This window comes from Chanodichthys erythropterus, chromosome 13, assembly GCF_024489055.1.
Source record: "Chanodichthys erythropterus isolate Z2021 chromosome 13, ASM2448905v1, whole genome shotgun sequence".
NCBI lineage: Eukaryota > Metazoa > Chordata > Actinopteri > Cypriniformes > Xenocyprididae > Chanodichthys > Chanodichthys erythropterus.
This window is the reverse complement of record NC_090233.1, coordinates 44,830,583-44,845,826: the sequence shown is the minus strand read 5'-3', so window position 1 is coordinate 44,845,826 and position 15,244 is coordinate 44,830,583. Positions and strand designations below refer to the sequence as shown.

The following is a 15,244-nucleotide window of genomic DNA, read 5'->3' as shown; positions in this document are numbered from 1 at the left end:
CTACTGGAGCTAGAGTTTCTCTGGCTTGATTACAGCTGGAATTGCAAGACTATAGTTGATATCAGTCCATTATTTAGGCTTCATCCCAGAGAGGAGGTCTGACAGAAGGAGCCAGGAGGGACGAGAAGTATGAAGGAGTTTAATTAGAAGCATACCATTGAAGGAGACATTCCTTCCCACTCTTTTCCCTTCCTTGTCTTCACTGATTCTTGATTCTCAGAAACCTCCAGCTGCTCCTCCCTTCGCAGCTCTATATTGACTATCTCTGTGCATTTTAGCTTTTTATCAGCCCCCCCTCACCCCCGCCTGGCCATTTTCCACTTTGTTAGATTGATTACTTCTCATCGATGTTTTGGAAGGACAATCATACAGCTTTCATCTTGCAGAGCTATTAAGACGTCAGAATGTTCTCACTGCTTGGTCCAAGTACAGGGTGTTTGTTGTCTACTGTATCTTATTTTTAGACCGGCAAACTAGAAGCATTAATGTTGCCGTTGCTTCTTGGGAAATCAATTGCATTGGCTGTGTGTTTTGCCTTCTTTCAGAAACGAAGAGCACGGCAGTGATTATGAGTGAGTCATTATAAACCCATGGGAAAGAAAAATTACTAATAGGATCTTTTTAAAGCCTCAATTGTTTCTCCTAGACAGCAATAACATTAAATGGAGTTCAAATAGAGACTTTTGCTTAAGTGAGAAAGAGACCCCAGTAACGTAACGTGTCTAAACATGTCTCAATCTGTGCTCACATTTGCCAAGAAACCAAAAGGATCTGTTGTCACTGGTTGTGCCTAAAAAGATTCCAAGTTTATTCAAATGAATTATTTAAAAAGATGGACCTAAAAAATTTATTTAATTTAAAATTTAGGTAACACAGTCACACTTTAGTTTATGGTCCAATTATCACTAGATTAACTAACTATTAAATACGAATTTTGCCTCTATAAACACTTAATTACTGCTTATTAATAGTAAAGTAGTTATTAAGTTTAGGTATTGGGTAGGACTAATGTAGAATAAGGTCATACAGAATAAGGCTTTAATATGTGTTTAATTAATAAACAGCCAATATCTTAGTAATATGCATGCTAATAAGCAACTTGTTAAAAGTGAAAATTGGACCCTAAACTAAATGGGGAACAATTCTTACTTTTAACTAGTTGCTTATTAGCATATTGGCTGTTTATTAGTACTTATAAAGCACATATTAATGCCTTATTCTGCATGACCATGTTCTACATCTCTAAATCCAGCCTAATATTTTTTCTTAACATCTACCTTATTAATTATTAATAAGCAGTAAATTAAGAGTTTATTGAGGCAAAAGTTATAGTTAATAGTACATTTCTGTTCCTCATACCAAAGTGTTACCAAAGTGTTACATTTAATTATGAATTATTATTATGATCACCATCATTATTATTAATAAAATAATAATGTTAATATTAATATTATTATTAATTTATAAAATTTATTTAAAATATGCAATATGTTTTATTATTACATTTATTTATTTATTTAGCATGGCCTGTTTGTAATATAATTTAAGAATTGTTTATATTTTATAACTTTTTTAATGAGATCCATTTAAAATCTCAATTGTTTCTCAGCAATGAGAATGAATGTTCAAATACAGACATTTGCTTAAATCTCCTGCTTCTACTGAGAAAAAGAGCCATATAAATATGCTCAGATTTACCAAAGTGAAGTCTGCAATCAAAAGTCTTTTTTTTCCCATTAAATTCTTCCAAGATCAAACTATCTGAGCTGTGATAATTTTATAGCTCTGTAATCTTACTGTATGTCAAGAGCTGTCTCATTTGTGTCATTTGTGAAACTAAGATGCTTTAAAGAAGTATAAAACCTCCACTGAGCCTCCTGAGCAATGAAAGAGCAACATCTGAGCAGTTATTTTTCTCAAGGGAATGGGTGTTTGTTTAGCCATTTATGGCCATCTTCAGCATACATGCTGTGATTGGCTAATTCCACCAACCTACAGCAGAACATACTGTATGTGTGTGTGTGAGAGAGCTGGTGACAGGTGTGGACACTCTGACAGGTGCACATATCTGGAATGAGTGGCATAGCAGCGGACCTTCAGGGGGTTCAGAGCGGTTGCATGCTGGGTCTTAAACTGCCGATCCCTGCTTGAGCGCTCATTCAGCCAGCATGCCCTCCCATCAGCACACTATAGTCTACTCTGCCTTTTCGCACTCCGCTACCTCAGATCGACGCCGGCAATCTTCCCCCACCCAGTTGCCAAGGCAATACCTGAGTTCTGCTAGTTAGGGGGCAACCTATCATTTGAGACGGAAAAAAAACAAAAAAAAAACAAGTTAGACTTTTGAAATAACCTATTTGATTTGGACTACCACTCTAAGAACACAAAACATCTGGAGCAGCACTTTACATATAGCATTATAAAGTTGTTTAGTTTGTCTTTTTAATGACTGAGACTCAAAATCCATCATTTTCTATTTCAGTCACACAAAACAACCAGCCTGGTACTCATCATCAAAGCATTTGATAAGCTCAATATGTATAAAAGAAAAAAAAAGCTCTCATCTCGCAATGCCGCTCTCTACACAATCCCTCAACACCTAATAGAAGCATGTCATAGCAAAGAAAAGAGGATGAGAAACCCGTCTTCATCAAGCCCTCACGTCAGCTGAGTAAATTAATTCTTGTGTGATTGATGCAGACAGGCAGATGAAGGCAGAGAAGGACTATGTGTGAGAGCGCAAGCTGCACATATGTTAGCTGGTGGCTAATATCCCGCCACGCCACACTTAAAGCCAGTTGATCCAGTGGAACGCATCTCACTTTGATGAGACGTCTGGGACTGCTCGAGAACCTTGTGCAGATAATGTCACGAGACAGTTGAAGGGGGTTGGGTCTGGTGCAGCGCGTGGCTGTGTGCAGTTTTTATTTCTTCTTTTCTTCTTTTCAAAAAAAACCAAACAAACATCATGACTCTCTCAGAATTTCTGATATTATCTGATTTTGTATCACTCAGGATGGCAGAATCTCTATAAGCACAATGACTAATAGTAAATTAATAGTAATTTTAGTTTTTGTAGTGTTAATACAAAAGTTTCCCATTTAGCAGATACCCTCTCATAGGTTGACTTTACTGCGAGAGAAGGTGGCCATCAGGTGGCAGAGAGTGAAACTGCTGCTTTAATATATCAGGAGAGCCCACGATTCTTTCTTTTACTGTTACACTAGCTTGTTTGCTTAAGCATGTGTGCATAGCTTTTCTGCTTCATCATGCATTTTTGGTTTATGTTCTTAATGGTTGTATCAAAGAATCCTTGTATCGTTTTATGTTCCTTGGGTGTCTCTCTGTTAATCTATTTGGACCAGGCGTCTCTGGTGTGGTCAGTAGTAGGGCTGTTTCTTGCTGCTGAAATTACATTTAGAAATTTTTCTCTTTGGTACATAGACCTGGTTAAATATTAACGTTTATATTTTAGGTTGGCCCTTCCTGTGTGTATCCTCTTGTCTCTCGACAACTTCCTTTACACCGACTTACTAGGAATATGTATGATTATTTTATATTACATAAATATAAATAACATGACCTTATGCAAATAGTCTAAAGCAAATAAGATTCTAGAAAATAAAATGTCAGCTTGAATTTCTTGGTTAATAAACCTTTTAAAACTTCTACACTAGTGGTTCTCAAACTGTGGTCCTTAAATGATAAATGACATTAAAATGTGCCTGAAAATATTAAATCAGGTTATTTAATTCAATATATACATTACTGTTAAAAGTTTGGGGTTGGTGAGACTTTTTTTTTAATACGTTTTTAAAAAGAAATCTCTTTTGCTCACCATTTTTTTGATATATATAGAAAAAACTGTAATATTGTGAAGTATTATTACAATTTTAAGTAACTTTTAGATTTTAAAATGTAACATATTCCTGTGAATTTTCAGCATCATTATCCCAGTCAGTGTCACATGCTTCAGAAATCATTCTAATATTTTAATTTGCTGCTCAAGAAACATTTTTTTCTTGTTGAAAGCAATTGTGCAGCTTAATATTTTTGTGAAACCGTGATAATTCCGTGAAATTAATTTTTTTGTAACATTACAAATGTCTACTGCCGCTTTTGCACCTTTGCCAATTTAATGTGCACTAAAAAAAAAAAATCCATAAAAATAAGCCAATTTGAAAGAGTGTATCAATTTGAAAGAGTTTTCCATATTTATTTTTTACAGGTGTTTTACCTGTATTTTGAACTTCATTGCGTTGTGTCCTTAAAATTACTGAACAATGTCATAAGCTGCCTGTACTTTTTCTGTTATTTTACGGATTTCTTTTTTACAGTGTGTCTTTGCTTAGATGTATTAATGAAATGTATCAATTTCTTTCTTACTTTAAAAAAAAAATAAAAATCGTACCCTCCCTAATCTATAGAACGATACTAACATTACATAATAGTTTTGAGGTAGTTTCCCTCACTGAAGTGGGCTATACAGTACATGGATGCTTTTTTGGAATCTTAGTATTCAGTTTATGACCCACCTTAGAGTCTACTTGGTGGTTGGTATTTGAACTGTGTGCAAACTTGTATTTACAGACCCTGAGAAAGAAGGGTCTAAATGGCTGTGACAGCCCTGACCCCGACGCAGACGACTCAGTGGGCCACAGCCCAGAGTCAGACGACAAGTTCCATAAGATCAACAACGACATTGATCTGCACATGATCAGCAGACAGAGGATATGTGTAAGTACCTGCATTTCAGACTAGCCCTCTCACACTTCCTTCTTCTTCTCTCTCTCTCTTTTTTTTTCTATCTCTCCTCCTCTGGCTCACTGTTCGCTCTGTGCGGGCCTTCAGGCATTGAGCAAGAAGGAGAACAAAGGCGGCGAGAGCCTGGAGCTCGAGTCTGCTCTTGCTCTCACTCCACGCACGGAGGAGAAATACAAACAGATTAACGAAGAGTTTGATCTAATGATCAAGACTCAGAAGATACCTGTAAGTACAGCAAAGAGAGGAGAGGCTAAAAACTAACAGCTTTGTGGAAAAGCTAGTAAAGCTAACAAACATATTTGGATAAACAAAATAGTTAATTCTAAACTTTATATAGAACTCATGTAAAGTATATATCATGCAGATCTAGTATACAGGTATACACACTGGTATATATACACTGCCCTTGGATGCGTGGGTGATAATTGCACTTCTGATATATGACTAAAACAAGTCAGAAATAGATACTCTTCATTATATGTCTGAATCTACAGCCTGAGGGATTTAAACAAATAAATTTGCAAATCTTGCATGTGCTGCTTATGTGTGTCAAAGAATTAAAAGAAATAAAACAGCATGCTCTACTAAAGACAATCTGCTGCATGTTTTTTTTTTAAAAGCTTGAGTCATGGTAATATATTCATATTGACATTCAGCAAAAAAAAAAAAAGAAAAAGAAAAAATGTAATCAGAATTTTACAATTTAATCAAATATCTATCTATCTATCTATCTATCTATCTATCTATCTATCTATCTATCTATCTATCTATCTATCTATCTATCCATCTATCCATCCATCCATCCATCCATCCATCCATCCATTAGAAAAACGTACCTGTGGAAATTTTTTTGCAAAATGAAAAATACGTAGCGCCATGTACGTTTTGTGACAGTTTCAATGTGAAAAAAAAGCATGTTCAGGTTTTTTTTTTCAAAAACAGATGAACGTGAATATGGTACATTTTTATTACATTGGTTTTATACGTATCACCACAGTTCTGATTTGAAACGTCCGTTGAGTGTCGCTAATGCTCCATTACATTTTAAAATAACGTACCACCAACGCTACACCTAAACCTACCCGATAGTGATAACAAAAGCAAATGTGACATAAAAAGCATTCATAATCATGCCATTTTAGCTTGTTTTTGATCTCTCGTCTTTGAGCTCTTTTATCGTGAGTCGCGTTTCACGGGATTCATACCCAAGGCTTCTGCATCCTAAGTACATTTCCATACCAGCTGAGCCACCGAGCAAGCTTGTTACGCTAGAAAAGCAAAACATATGGAGCTGGTTAAACGTGAAAACAAGTCTTTATTAATCCATAATCTGACCCTGTAATCATAACTGTGTATGAAAACGATTAAAAGTGATTTCTGTTGTACTGCCTCTAGTGTTCATTTCTGTTGGAAACTGCAGTGATGCGGATTGGTACGTATTTTGTGTTTTGCAAAAATGTTCACACAGGTACGTTTCATGAGATCAGGTTGCGACTGAATTATATTTGCCCAGTTAGAGAGTACAGTAGCATAAAGAGGAAGAAAGGCACCATGCTGAAGATGTCCAGCCTCACGTACACAAAAAGATGTGGAAATCTCTTCCATTTAAAAATAAATGAGAAGGGATGCGGTTCAGGAAACTTAGACAAAGATGCTAAAGATTCCCTCATGTTAACATTGACTGTTATTATTGCTTAGGGTGACCAGAACTATGGACATATTAAAATAGAAAAAAAAAATAGTAATTTAGATACATTTGGTTTTATCTAATTAAATTAGGTTGATATTACTGAATCAATATCCCTCTGTTTTGTCAGAAAGTAGACATGCATTTTTTTAGGAATGTGATTTAGTAACATATTTGACTATTACCCCAGGACAAACACAATGTACAATAACTGATTGGTTTATAAATTAGTTGTCATACAGTTTCAAAAACGTCATGAAGCATCAAACTAATATTTTTCAAGCTATTAAAAGGCCTTAGGGTCTCTGAGACTGCAAACAGAACATGAAGGTAAAGACGGAAAAATGAACACCTAACAAAAGTGAAGCTGTGCCAACCAAGACCTTCACTGCGGAGAGAAAATATTTGGCTGCCTCAAGCCATGATTGCTGTGGCCTTGTGAGTTAATGAAGAATGAAAGAGTGAGAAAGAGCGAGAGGCTCTTCTTCAGTTCCTGTCAGTTGATGCTCTCCCAGATGAGCACTTACAGACCCTTAGGACACATGGATACAATTAGGGGCTATTTTGTCCTTAAAAAACATATTATGAAGGAGGAAGGACTCTCTTCAAGGTTAAGCCTATGTCTTTTGGAGTGATGTGAACAAGAGGATTTACAGGGATTTAGAGAGTTTAGAGTCATCTCTGCCTGTGCATTAAGGGAAGATAACAGAGAAACTGGACAGAAATACTTCTCAGGAGTTCTAAGAATTGATGACATTGCATGCAAAAATAAATTTTCGCCTTTGCAAAAGGTTGAGTATTCAAGTTGAAACTTGATCTATTTTCTGTGTCGTTTTCCTCCCGCTTCACCTTTGTATTCAGTGTGTTTATCTTGTTGTTTTCACTATTATTATTGTAGTTTGTTACAAATTATTTTAAAGGTATATATTGCTTCTGTCTCCAACCAGGCGGTGCCCTCTTCCACCTACGAGATGCCCATCCCCGTGAATAACCAGATCTACCCAGGCAATCATAACCTGCTTCCACTGGCCCACCATGGCCTGCAGAGAAACAGCATGTCACCCGGGGTCACACACAGACCACCTAGTGCAGGTAAAAACACATACAGTATATACAGCTCTGGAAAAAAATAAGAGACCACTTAACATTGATTTCTGAACTTGGAGTGGTCTCTTAATTTTTTCCAGAGCTGTATATATATATGGATTTAATAGGGGAAACTGTGAAAACGGCTTGACATAGATACCAACCCGATCTCATGGCAATTCACACATATTTTATGAGGTGGCTAAATTGTATGACCTCACTCGTACTAATTCATACGTTTTTTGCCAAATCATAGGTATTTTACGAGTTGCCAAATTTGTATCAATTCGTATGAATGACTTACTCTTAACCCTGTCCTTAAACCAACCCATCACTGGGGTTTAGACAAATTGTATCAATTCGTACGAATAATCGTATGAGGTCGTACGAATTAGCCACCTTGTAAAATATGTACAAATTGGTCGTGAGATAGCGTTGAAGATCCAGTGATCCATGAATATTGATGTGCAGCAGGGAATCGTGTTTCCTTACACATGTGCCTGATTTCGATGTCGGGGATATACATAAAACTAATTTTCCTGTGAAAACTTTATATAAATACAATATAGGTAGGTCTAAATCCAGGTGATCACTTATATCAAATTATCAATGTTTTATATATATATATATATATATCGTTATATTGTCCAGCCATAAAACTTGTATAAATTTTGTCAGTGTTTATTTATAAACATCCAATTATGCAGAATATAAGAGATTATATTCAGTCTGTAAAAATATACCTCATGATTTATTGTCAAATGTATTTGTACAGTCAATCGCAAAGCTATTTCCCATTTTAGAAGTGTGTTGTGTGTTTTTTCGCGGCATTTACGCTGAAAACAATGCTACCGCTCAGTCTTTTTGCCAGTGGACGTAACTGCAGTTACTCTGGCCGACAGTGATGTCACATGCATAACCTATATATATATCATAGAGTGCATAGTGTGACTGGAAAAAATATTTAATTAAAATATAACTTTCATTGTCTCTGAAACAACTTTTCTTTTCTACCGACATGACCAAGTCATGTTAAAAAATACTATTAAATATAATAATAATTAAAATAGTATTAAAGTTAGACATGTTACATGTTCTATGTCATGCATACAGAATAATATTACCTATAATTAATTTAATACTCAGCATTCCCCTATATTTCTATTCACTGTCCTTTTGTCTGTATTTCCCTTTGACAATGAGGTTCAGTGGGTTTCTATATAGAACCCTAGCATTCTTGGCTCAATTTTAAAGAAGATTTTCTTTTTTTTAATTTTAAAGCTTTTCAATTTTAAAAAAGCTTTTCATTCATTTTTTTTTCTAGTGATAAAGTTTGTTTACGAGCTGTTTAAATCATACAATTTAATCAAAATAAAAAATGAATTGAAACTAATTAATTAAAGAGAAATTTATAAAATGATCCTATGATGGGAAACCCTAAGGTTCTATATATGTAGTGCCTGACAGAAACTTTTAAGGTACTATATCGAACTGTTTCTTCTTAAGAGTGTACAGAACATCCTGTTGGCTCTTTTATATTGTTGTGTTGTCTTGCTTCATTAGACAGAGTCTCTCACCCACAGCTCTGTCATTAAAACTGCTTTCTCCTGATGCAATCAGGTCTGTATTCCAGGAGTGCTTAGCTAAATATGAGTTTTGGCCCAGCCTGCACGCCTCTGACCACACTTGCTCCCCTGCATGCTTAAAAATAAAAATGTGTAATTTTTCTTGGACACCACGGACGAGCCCCGTCAGCCACATCGCTTCCTCCTCAGAAAAGTGTGCTGAGGTGGAAAAGGACAGTGTTTTGTTCTTCTCAGACAAACACACACACGTCTCTGTCACGTTATATTTGTCTTTCGGTCTCCCCTCGCTCTTAAACGTGCTGGGAGGGAGGAAGATCTCTGTGGCGTGAGGGACTTGAATAAATGAGCTGACAGTTTTAAGAAGGAAGATTTTGTGGTAGGATGTGGATGTCAGCTGCAATGAAGTGACTGAAATCTCTCTCTCTCTCTTTCTGTCTTTCTCTTCCCATGCTAGGTGGTCTGATGGGCACTGATCTCTCCACTGGCGCGGGCACCAGTGCTGGTAAGGACGGCATCCCCACATACTACAGTATGTTCCCTCTCCATCATGACTTTTACTCAGCCAATAACTGCACGAATTCTCTTCCAGCACTAACCAGCCTCGCAAATTTTCAGCAGAATGTTCTGTTTGTATAAGCTGGGCTTGTATTCATTTCTTTGCAGACTTTAGTCATTAAGTGAACTGGACTGAACTTGATTGGTTCAAACCCAACAGCCACAGTAAATGAAAACATTTGGTTGTGTTTTTTATAGTTTTTTTTTTTTTCAATTCTTGCAAAATAATTACTATACAATGTTTGTTTTGTGTTAACGTGTATGTCAGTAATAACATATATAAAAGTTTAGGAGTCTGTATGATTTTTTAATGTTTTTAAAAGACGTCTCTTATGCTCACTAAGGCTGCATTTATTTGATCAAAAATACAGTAAAAACAGTAATGTTGAGCTGAATTTTCAGCAGCCATTACACCAGTCACATGATCCTTACAATGAAATCATTATAATATGCTGATTTGGTTCTTAAGAAACATTTCTTATTATTATCAATGTTGAAGACAGATACTAAATATGCTTGTGGAATAAAAAAAAGTATTTATTTGAAATAGGAATCTTTTTAACATCATAAATGTCTTTACTGGCATTTTTGATCAATTTAATACATCTTTCCTGAATACAAGTATTAAAGGTACAGTGTGTAAATTTTAGTGGCATCTAGTGGTAAGGTTGCAAATTGCAGTATAGAGAAGCTACGGTGGCCAACATAGGACAAACATGTCATCGTCTGACACAGAAGATAGTAGCCATTCAAGCAAACAGAGCAGTTTGTCTGTTTAGGGGTACTGTAGAAACATGTCAGCGCAAAATTACAACTTAACTTGTAAGGGGACTCATGGTTTATGTAGATAGAAATGGCTCATTCTAACAACGTGTCCTAACCAGACGCGATGCCGCGACATGCGATAAAAAGGCATCTTTTCCATAATCAGAGTTTTTTTTTTTTTTCCTAACCAGCCACGGCAGCAACACACGAATATTGTATTTTAGAAACGGTTTCTATTTCTGTGCGACGTTGCGGCTGAAACAGCAACACAAAGTATGGCAATGATAATATCAGGTACAGTTTATGTGCTTTATTTAATGTTAAAAGCGTCTAATGTGAGTTTGAATATCAGTCTGTGTTCCCAGCTTTTTAGCTGTAATGAAAACAACACTGGCTAATTCACCTCAGACCTTGAAAATAAATAAATGGGCACAAGAACGTTCAAACTGTCAACTTAATGCAAACAAACAAGTGTATTCTATGACAAAGATCGGTTCAGTCACTCTGTATGTACTTTAAATAATGTTTAAATGGTGTAATATTTATGAATTTTGACATGTACTAACCCATTTCATTGTGTCTGCTGTGCTCTTGCCGAGAGAGCCCGCCCACGCTCTCTTCTGATTGGCTGTGGTTTTTGATTGATTTTATCGCTTCTCATTTTCGCGTCACGTCTAGTGTGGACAGTCAAATTGGAATCTTATTGCATTGTGTCTGGTTAGGACACGGTGTAAGTTAATAAAAACATAATGATTAATTATGTAAGGTCTTTATACACCACTGAAAACATAGTTATGTATATTATATTGCATTTCTGTCAATAGATCCTCCTAAAATGTACACATTGCACCTTTAATTTCTTACAAAAATAAATAAATAAATAAAATCTTATTGACCCCAAACCTTTTAGTGTATATTAGCATTAAACCATTTCCTTACTGAATTTGTGGGGTTTGGTGAAATCACATGCGCGCACTCTTCTTTAGTGCTCCTCAAGCATATAAAGATTGTTCATCCCTATGAGCTTTGTAAATATCAGCCTTTTTTTAGTAAAGAGGTAAACAAACATATTGGCATTAGCAATATGCTGCACAGTTTGAGCCATGTCCTTTGTTTGTTTGCTTCAGCTCTTGTCTGAAAATGATAGCGCACACAGCTCCCCTCTAACCCTGTACTTCTGCTTTATGTATTTTGTAGGATAAGGCCTATCGTATGTTTGGAGTAAAACATACTTGGAATATTCTTCCATCTAGTAGCCCAGTCCTTTCAGAGAATTTGTATATGAGTTTCTGTATACCAGAACAATCCACTTGAAAGCAATAGTTATACAGTCTTTGACTTGGTGCTTTGACTTGTGGTTGCCTCAGAGTCTCTGGGTATATGTGGACGTCTGCGCGTGTGCGTGTCTGCACGTCTGTTTGTGTCTGTGTGTGTGTATGTGGGTATGCCAGTCTTAACCACTAACCAATGGTCACAGAAGCATGGCTTGGATATTTAAAGCGGGACAGTAGATGTTTTGAACTTGGCTTCCGGGTTGCTGAGACACAGCTGGGTAACCTTGTCTGGCCTGGGGTCCATTGTATGAGGGTGAGGGTGAGGTCTGTCAACTGACCCCCTCTCTTCACTGTCTCGAATGCACAAAAGTACCACTTGTTGGTGTGGCCCTGCTGTCCACATTCAAGGTCTACAGCCATCAAGTATAGCCATTGTGCCGACGACAGGCTAACACAGGGCACAGTGTGGAGTTGATGTAGGCCACAACTCTGGAAACAAGAGTTGAAGAGAGTCAAATGAAACAAGAGGCCTTTTAATGGTCTATAATATGAATATGATATGAATATTCATGAGTCTTTTTCTCTTTCTCATATGGTAGCCTTAGTTACCTCTTGATTCCAATATGTTTAATATCCTTCTTTAAAAAAATTAAATTCTTAATTATATATACAGTGCTTAATAAGTTTATTAGACCACCTGTCTTAATAATGAGAAAACACAAACATTTTAGGAATCTGTCAAAAACTTACTTTAAATAAAAAATTGTAGTGTCATTTAATTGGCAAATATCAAACTGAAACAACTAAATAGTCTTTATTCACTCATAATAACCAAAAAAATTATATATTTTTTATTTTGTATGGCCTCGATAACAGCTTGCATTCTTGCCGGCATTGTTTTTATGTACTAGCAACTGTCTTTGAATCCATTAAATGCCTTAGAAATGCATTAGAAACACTACTGTGACTAAAGAGCTTACACATACTGGTGGATTAACCATTACAGAAACATAAAAAATGATTTTAGTAATCACAAGTACTGTTAGTATAGGGCATATATATATATATATATATATATATATATATATATATATATATATATATATATATATATATATATATATATATATATATATATATATATATATATATATATATACACACACATTTAATTATATTAATAATAAAATAATAAATAATGTATATTCTTGTTTATTTATATATAAGTACACGTCTATTTTATTAATACCATTCACAAGTTTCTAGTTAGTAAAAAGAAAATTAAGAAATGATTCATCTAGGATGCATTAAAGTGATCAAAAGTGACAGTAAAGGCATTGACTGAACATTGATTATCAAATCAGAATGATTTATGAAGGATCATGTGACACTGAAGACTGGAGTAATGATGCTGAAAATTCAGTTTTGCATCAGAAATAAATTCCATTTTACAAAATTTCACAATATTATTTTTTTTACTGTATTTTTGATCAAATAAAAACAGCCTTGATGAGCACAAGAGACAAAACCCCACCTTTAGATCAGTACTGTATATATAGTTAATACATTTGAATATATTTTTTTCAAGTTATGTTATGGAGTAGTGTTTCGCCAGCAAAGTGTGTCATGGTATGATGTTCGTCGCAGACAGCTATTTATTTGGCTGGCACCCTGGCATTCTCAGACAACCGCAAATCCTCTGCTACGTGTATTTATGCATCTTTGACATATGGCATGTGCCATGAGATAGAGAAAGGTCAGCCAACACATAGGAGAAAGTGAAGTGGCCAGTCTATTTTTTGTCTCTTAGGTGGAGTCCCATAGCAAGTCCATTGACTTTATCCTTTCTATGGTATTTATTGTTAATTTACTGCTTACACGCATTTGCTCCTACCACACCTCTGCAGTTTACAGGTCATTGAAGTAGCAGTGCGGTTGCAATTCTTTCAGTTGCTAGAACCGAGGCTGGCCTGAAACCTCAACACCGAATCAACAAACACGGACAACAGGATTAAATGCGACCGTTACACCACAGTAAGAAATCAGAGACGGTCCAACTTGCAGGGAAAGCAAGCGTGTGCTTAACCACACTGGCCGGTCAGCTTGCTTTGACGCTGAGTGGAAACTTAGGCCAAGCCCATTTACTGTTAAGCCTCCTCTGCGGAGCCCCAGAAATAGAATCGGCTCCTTTATCATGTGTACACATCAGGCGATTTGTGTGTGAGGAGGGGACCACTCGTTTCTGGGCAGCTGTAATTTTAGCACTTCCCCATTGTGAGGGCGATAGCTGGGCCACAAACGCACAGGGAAGAGACTTGTGTGGCTTTTGCAAGGGAAACAGCATGAGTCAGAAGATGGACACTGTTGTGGCCTATAGTGCACTGGTTTTGAATCTGAGATGCCGTTCTCTGTGACTTACAGAACAAGCAACTGTAAAAAAAATAAGTTGAATAGCATGAGATAAATGAGTTTTGTGCTACTTATTGGCCACCTGAATCCCAGCTGTGCTGCTTATGATCCATAAATCAAGTCGCCGTGGCTCATTCATCACCAGTGTCTAGCGCACGTCCTTAGTTGAACTCATCGTCTCCGTCTGCCTGCTCTCGACGGGTCACTTTAACTCTTGCGTGGTATTGCTAATCACAGACGGCAGCGCCCTGGTGGTTAAATACATCCCGGCCTGTGTGATTTGAGCAGTCTATGTGTTTTATGATTGGCTCAGGGTGTACTGTACTGTACTGGCCTCTTTAATTAACCTGCACACATCATGAAATCACAGGTTTCTATGGTTACCAGAGCAGAACAGAGGCCAGTCTCTATGAATGGTTCTGTCTCTCAGTCCTTTTGTACGGTAATAATTACAGAAAGAGTTTGGATTTTCTCATTGTGTATCTGTCAAATCGCTTCAACCTAAAAGGTTTAAAATGAACAGATATTCATATAATATATGGCCCTAGATTATTGGTTAAAAGATTTTAATTGAATATTTTGGCTTCAAAACAAGATGCAAGTTAAGCTTGATCAACATTATCAGCATACATGCTGGAAATGAATGGGGCCACTGAAAATGGAATTGAATTGGGCCAAAAAACAGATTTAAAGATTTATAAACAGAAATGTGCAGCTTATAACTTAATAAAAACTGGTACGTTCATTCAGATGTTAAATCTTGTGTATTATTTGAGCCATAAAGCTGCTTAAATCAGTATTTTTTTACATTGCATCAAAGTTATAACTTTACATGGAAACTTTAAATACAAATGTTATTTTTATTTATTTATTTTCTTTGAAATCTCAATAATACTGTTAACCTGCAAATTGTTTATGTCATCTGGCTATACTATAGAAACAGTAGCTGCGTTTCCATTACCCTTTAAATTGCACATATTGAAATTGCGAATTGAAAATACGCTCAGTGGAAACAGGTCAATTTCACAGAAGGCTCCCAAATATTGCAAAAAAGTTTTTACGCTCACATGACGTGGTTTTCAGGCAATTCAAAAAAGGAATATTTTGCAAAACTGCAA

The 15,244-nt window shown here is 36.1% G+C and overlaps 1 protein-coding gene across 3 annotated transcripts in view; it reads left to right on the top strand.

Moving 5' to 3' along the window:
- The window catches only part of mef2cb (myocyte enhancer factor 2cb), a 73,125-nt gene that overhangs the window by 47,320 nt on the left and 10,561 nt on the right, over nucleotides 1–15,244 (top strand). The window contains exons 4-7 of one of the 3 annotated variants that reach the window (XM_067406083.1): nucleotides 4,591–4,737; nucleotides 4,852–4,989; nucleotides 7,399–7,543; nucleotides 9,578–9,625. In XM_067406083.1, the coding sequence (XP_067262184.1) occupies nucleotides 4,591–4,737; nucleotides 4,852–4,989; nucleotides 7,399–7,543; nucleotides 9,578–9,625 (478 nt within the window). Of the gene's footprint in view, nucleotides 1–4,590; nucleotides 4,738–4,851; nucleotides 4,990–7,398; nucleotides 7,544–9,577; nucleotides 9,653–15,244 lie in introns of all 3 variants that reach the window. The other 2 variants (XM_067406082.1, XM_067406080.1) reach the window with 2 other exon arrangements.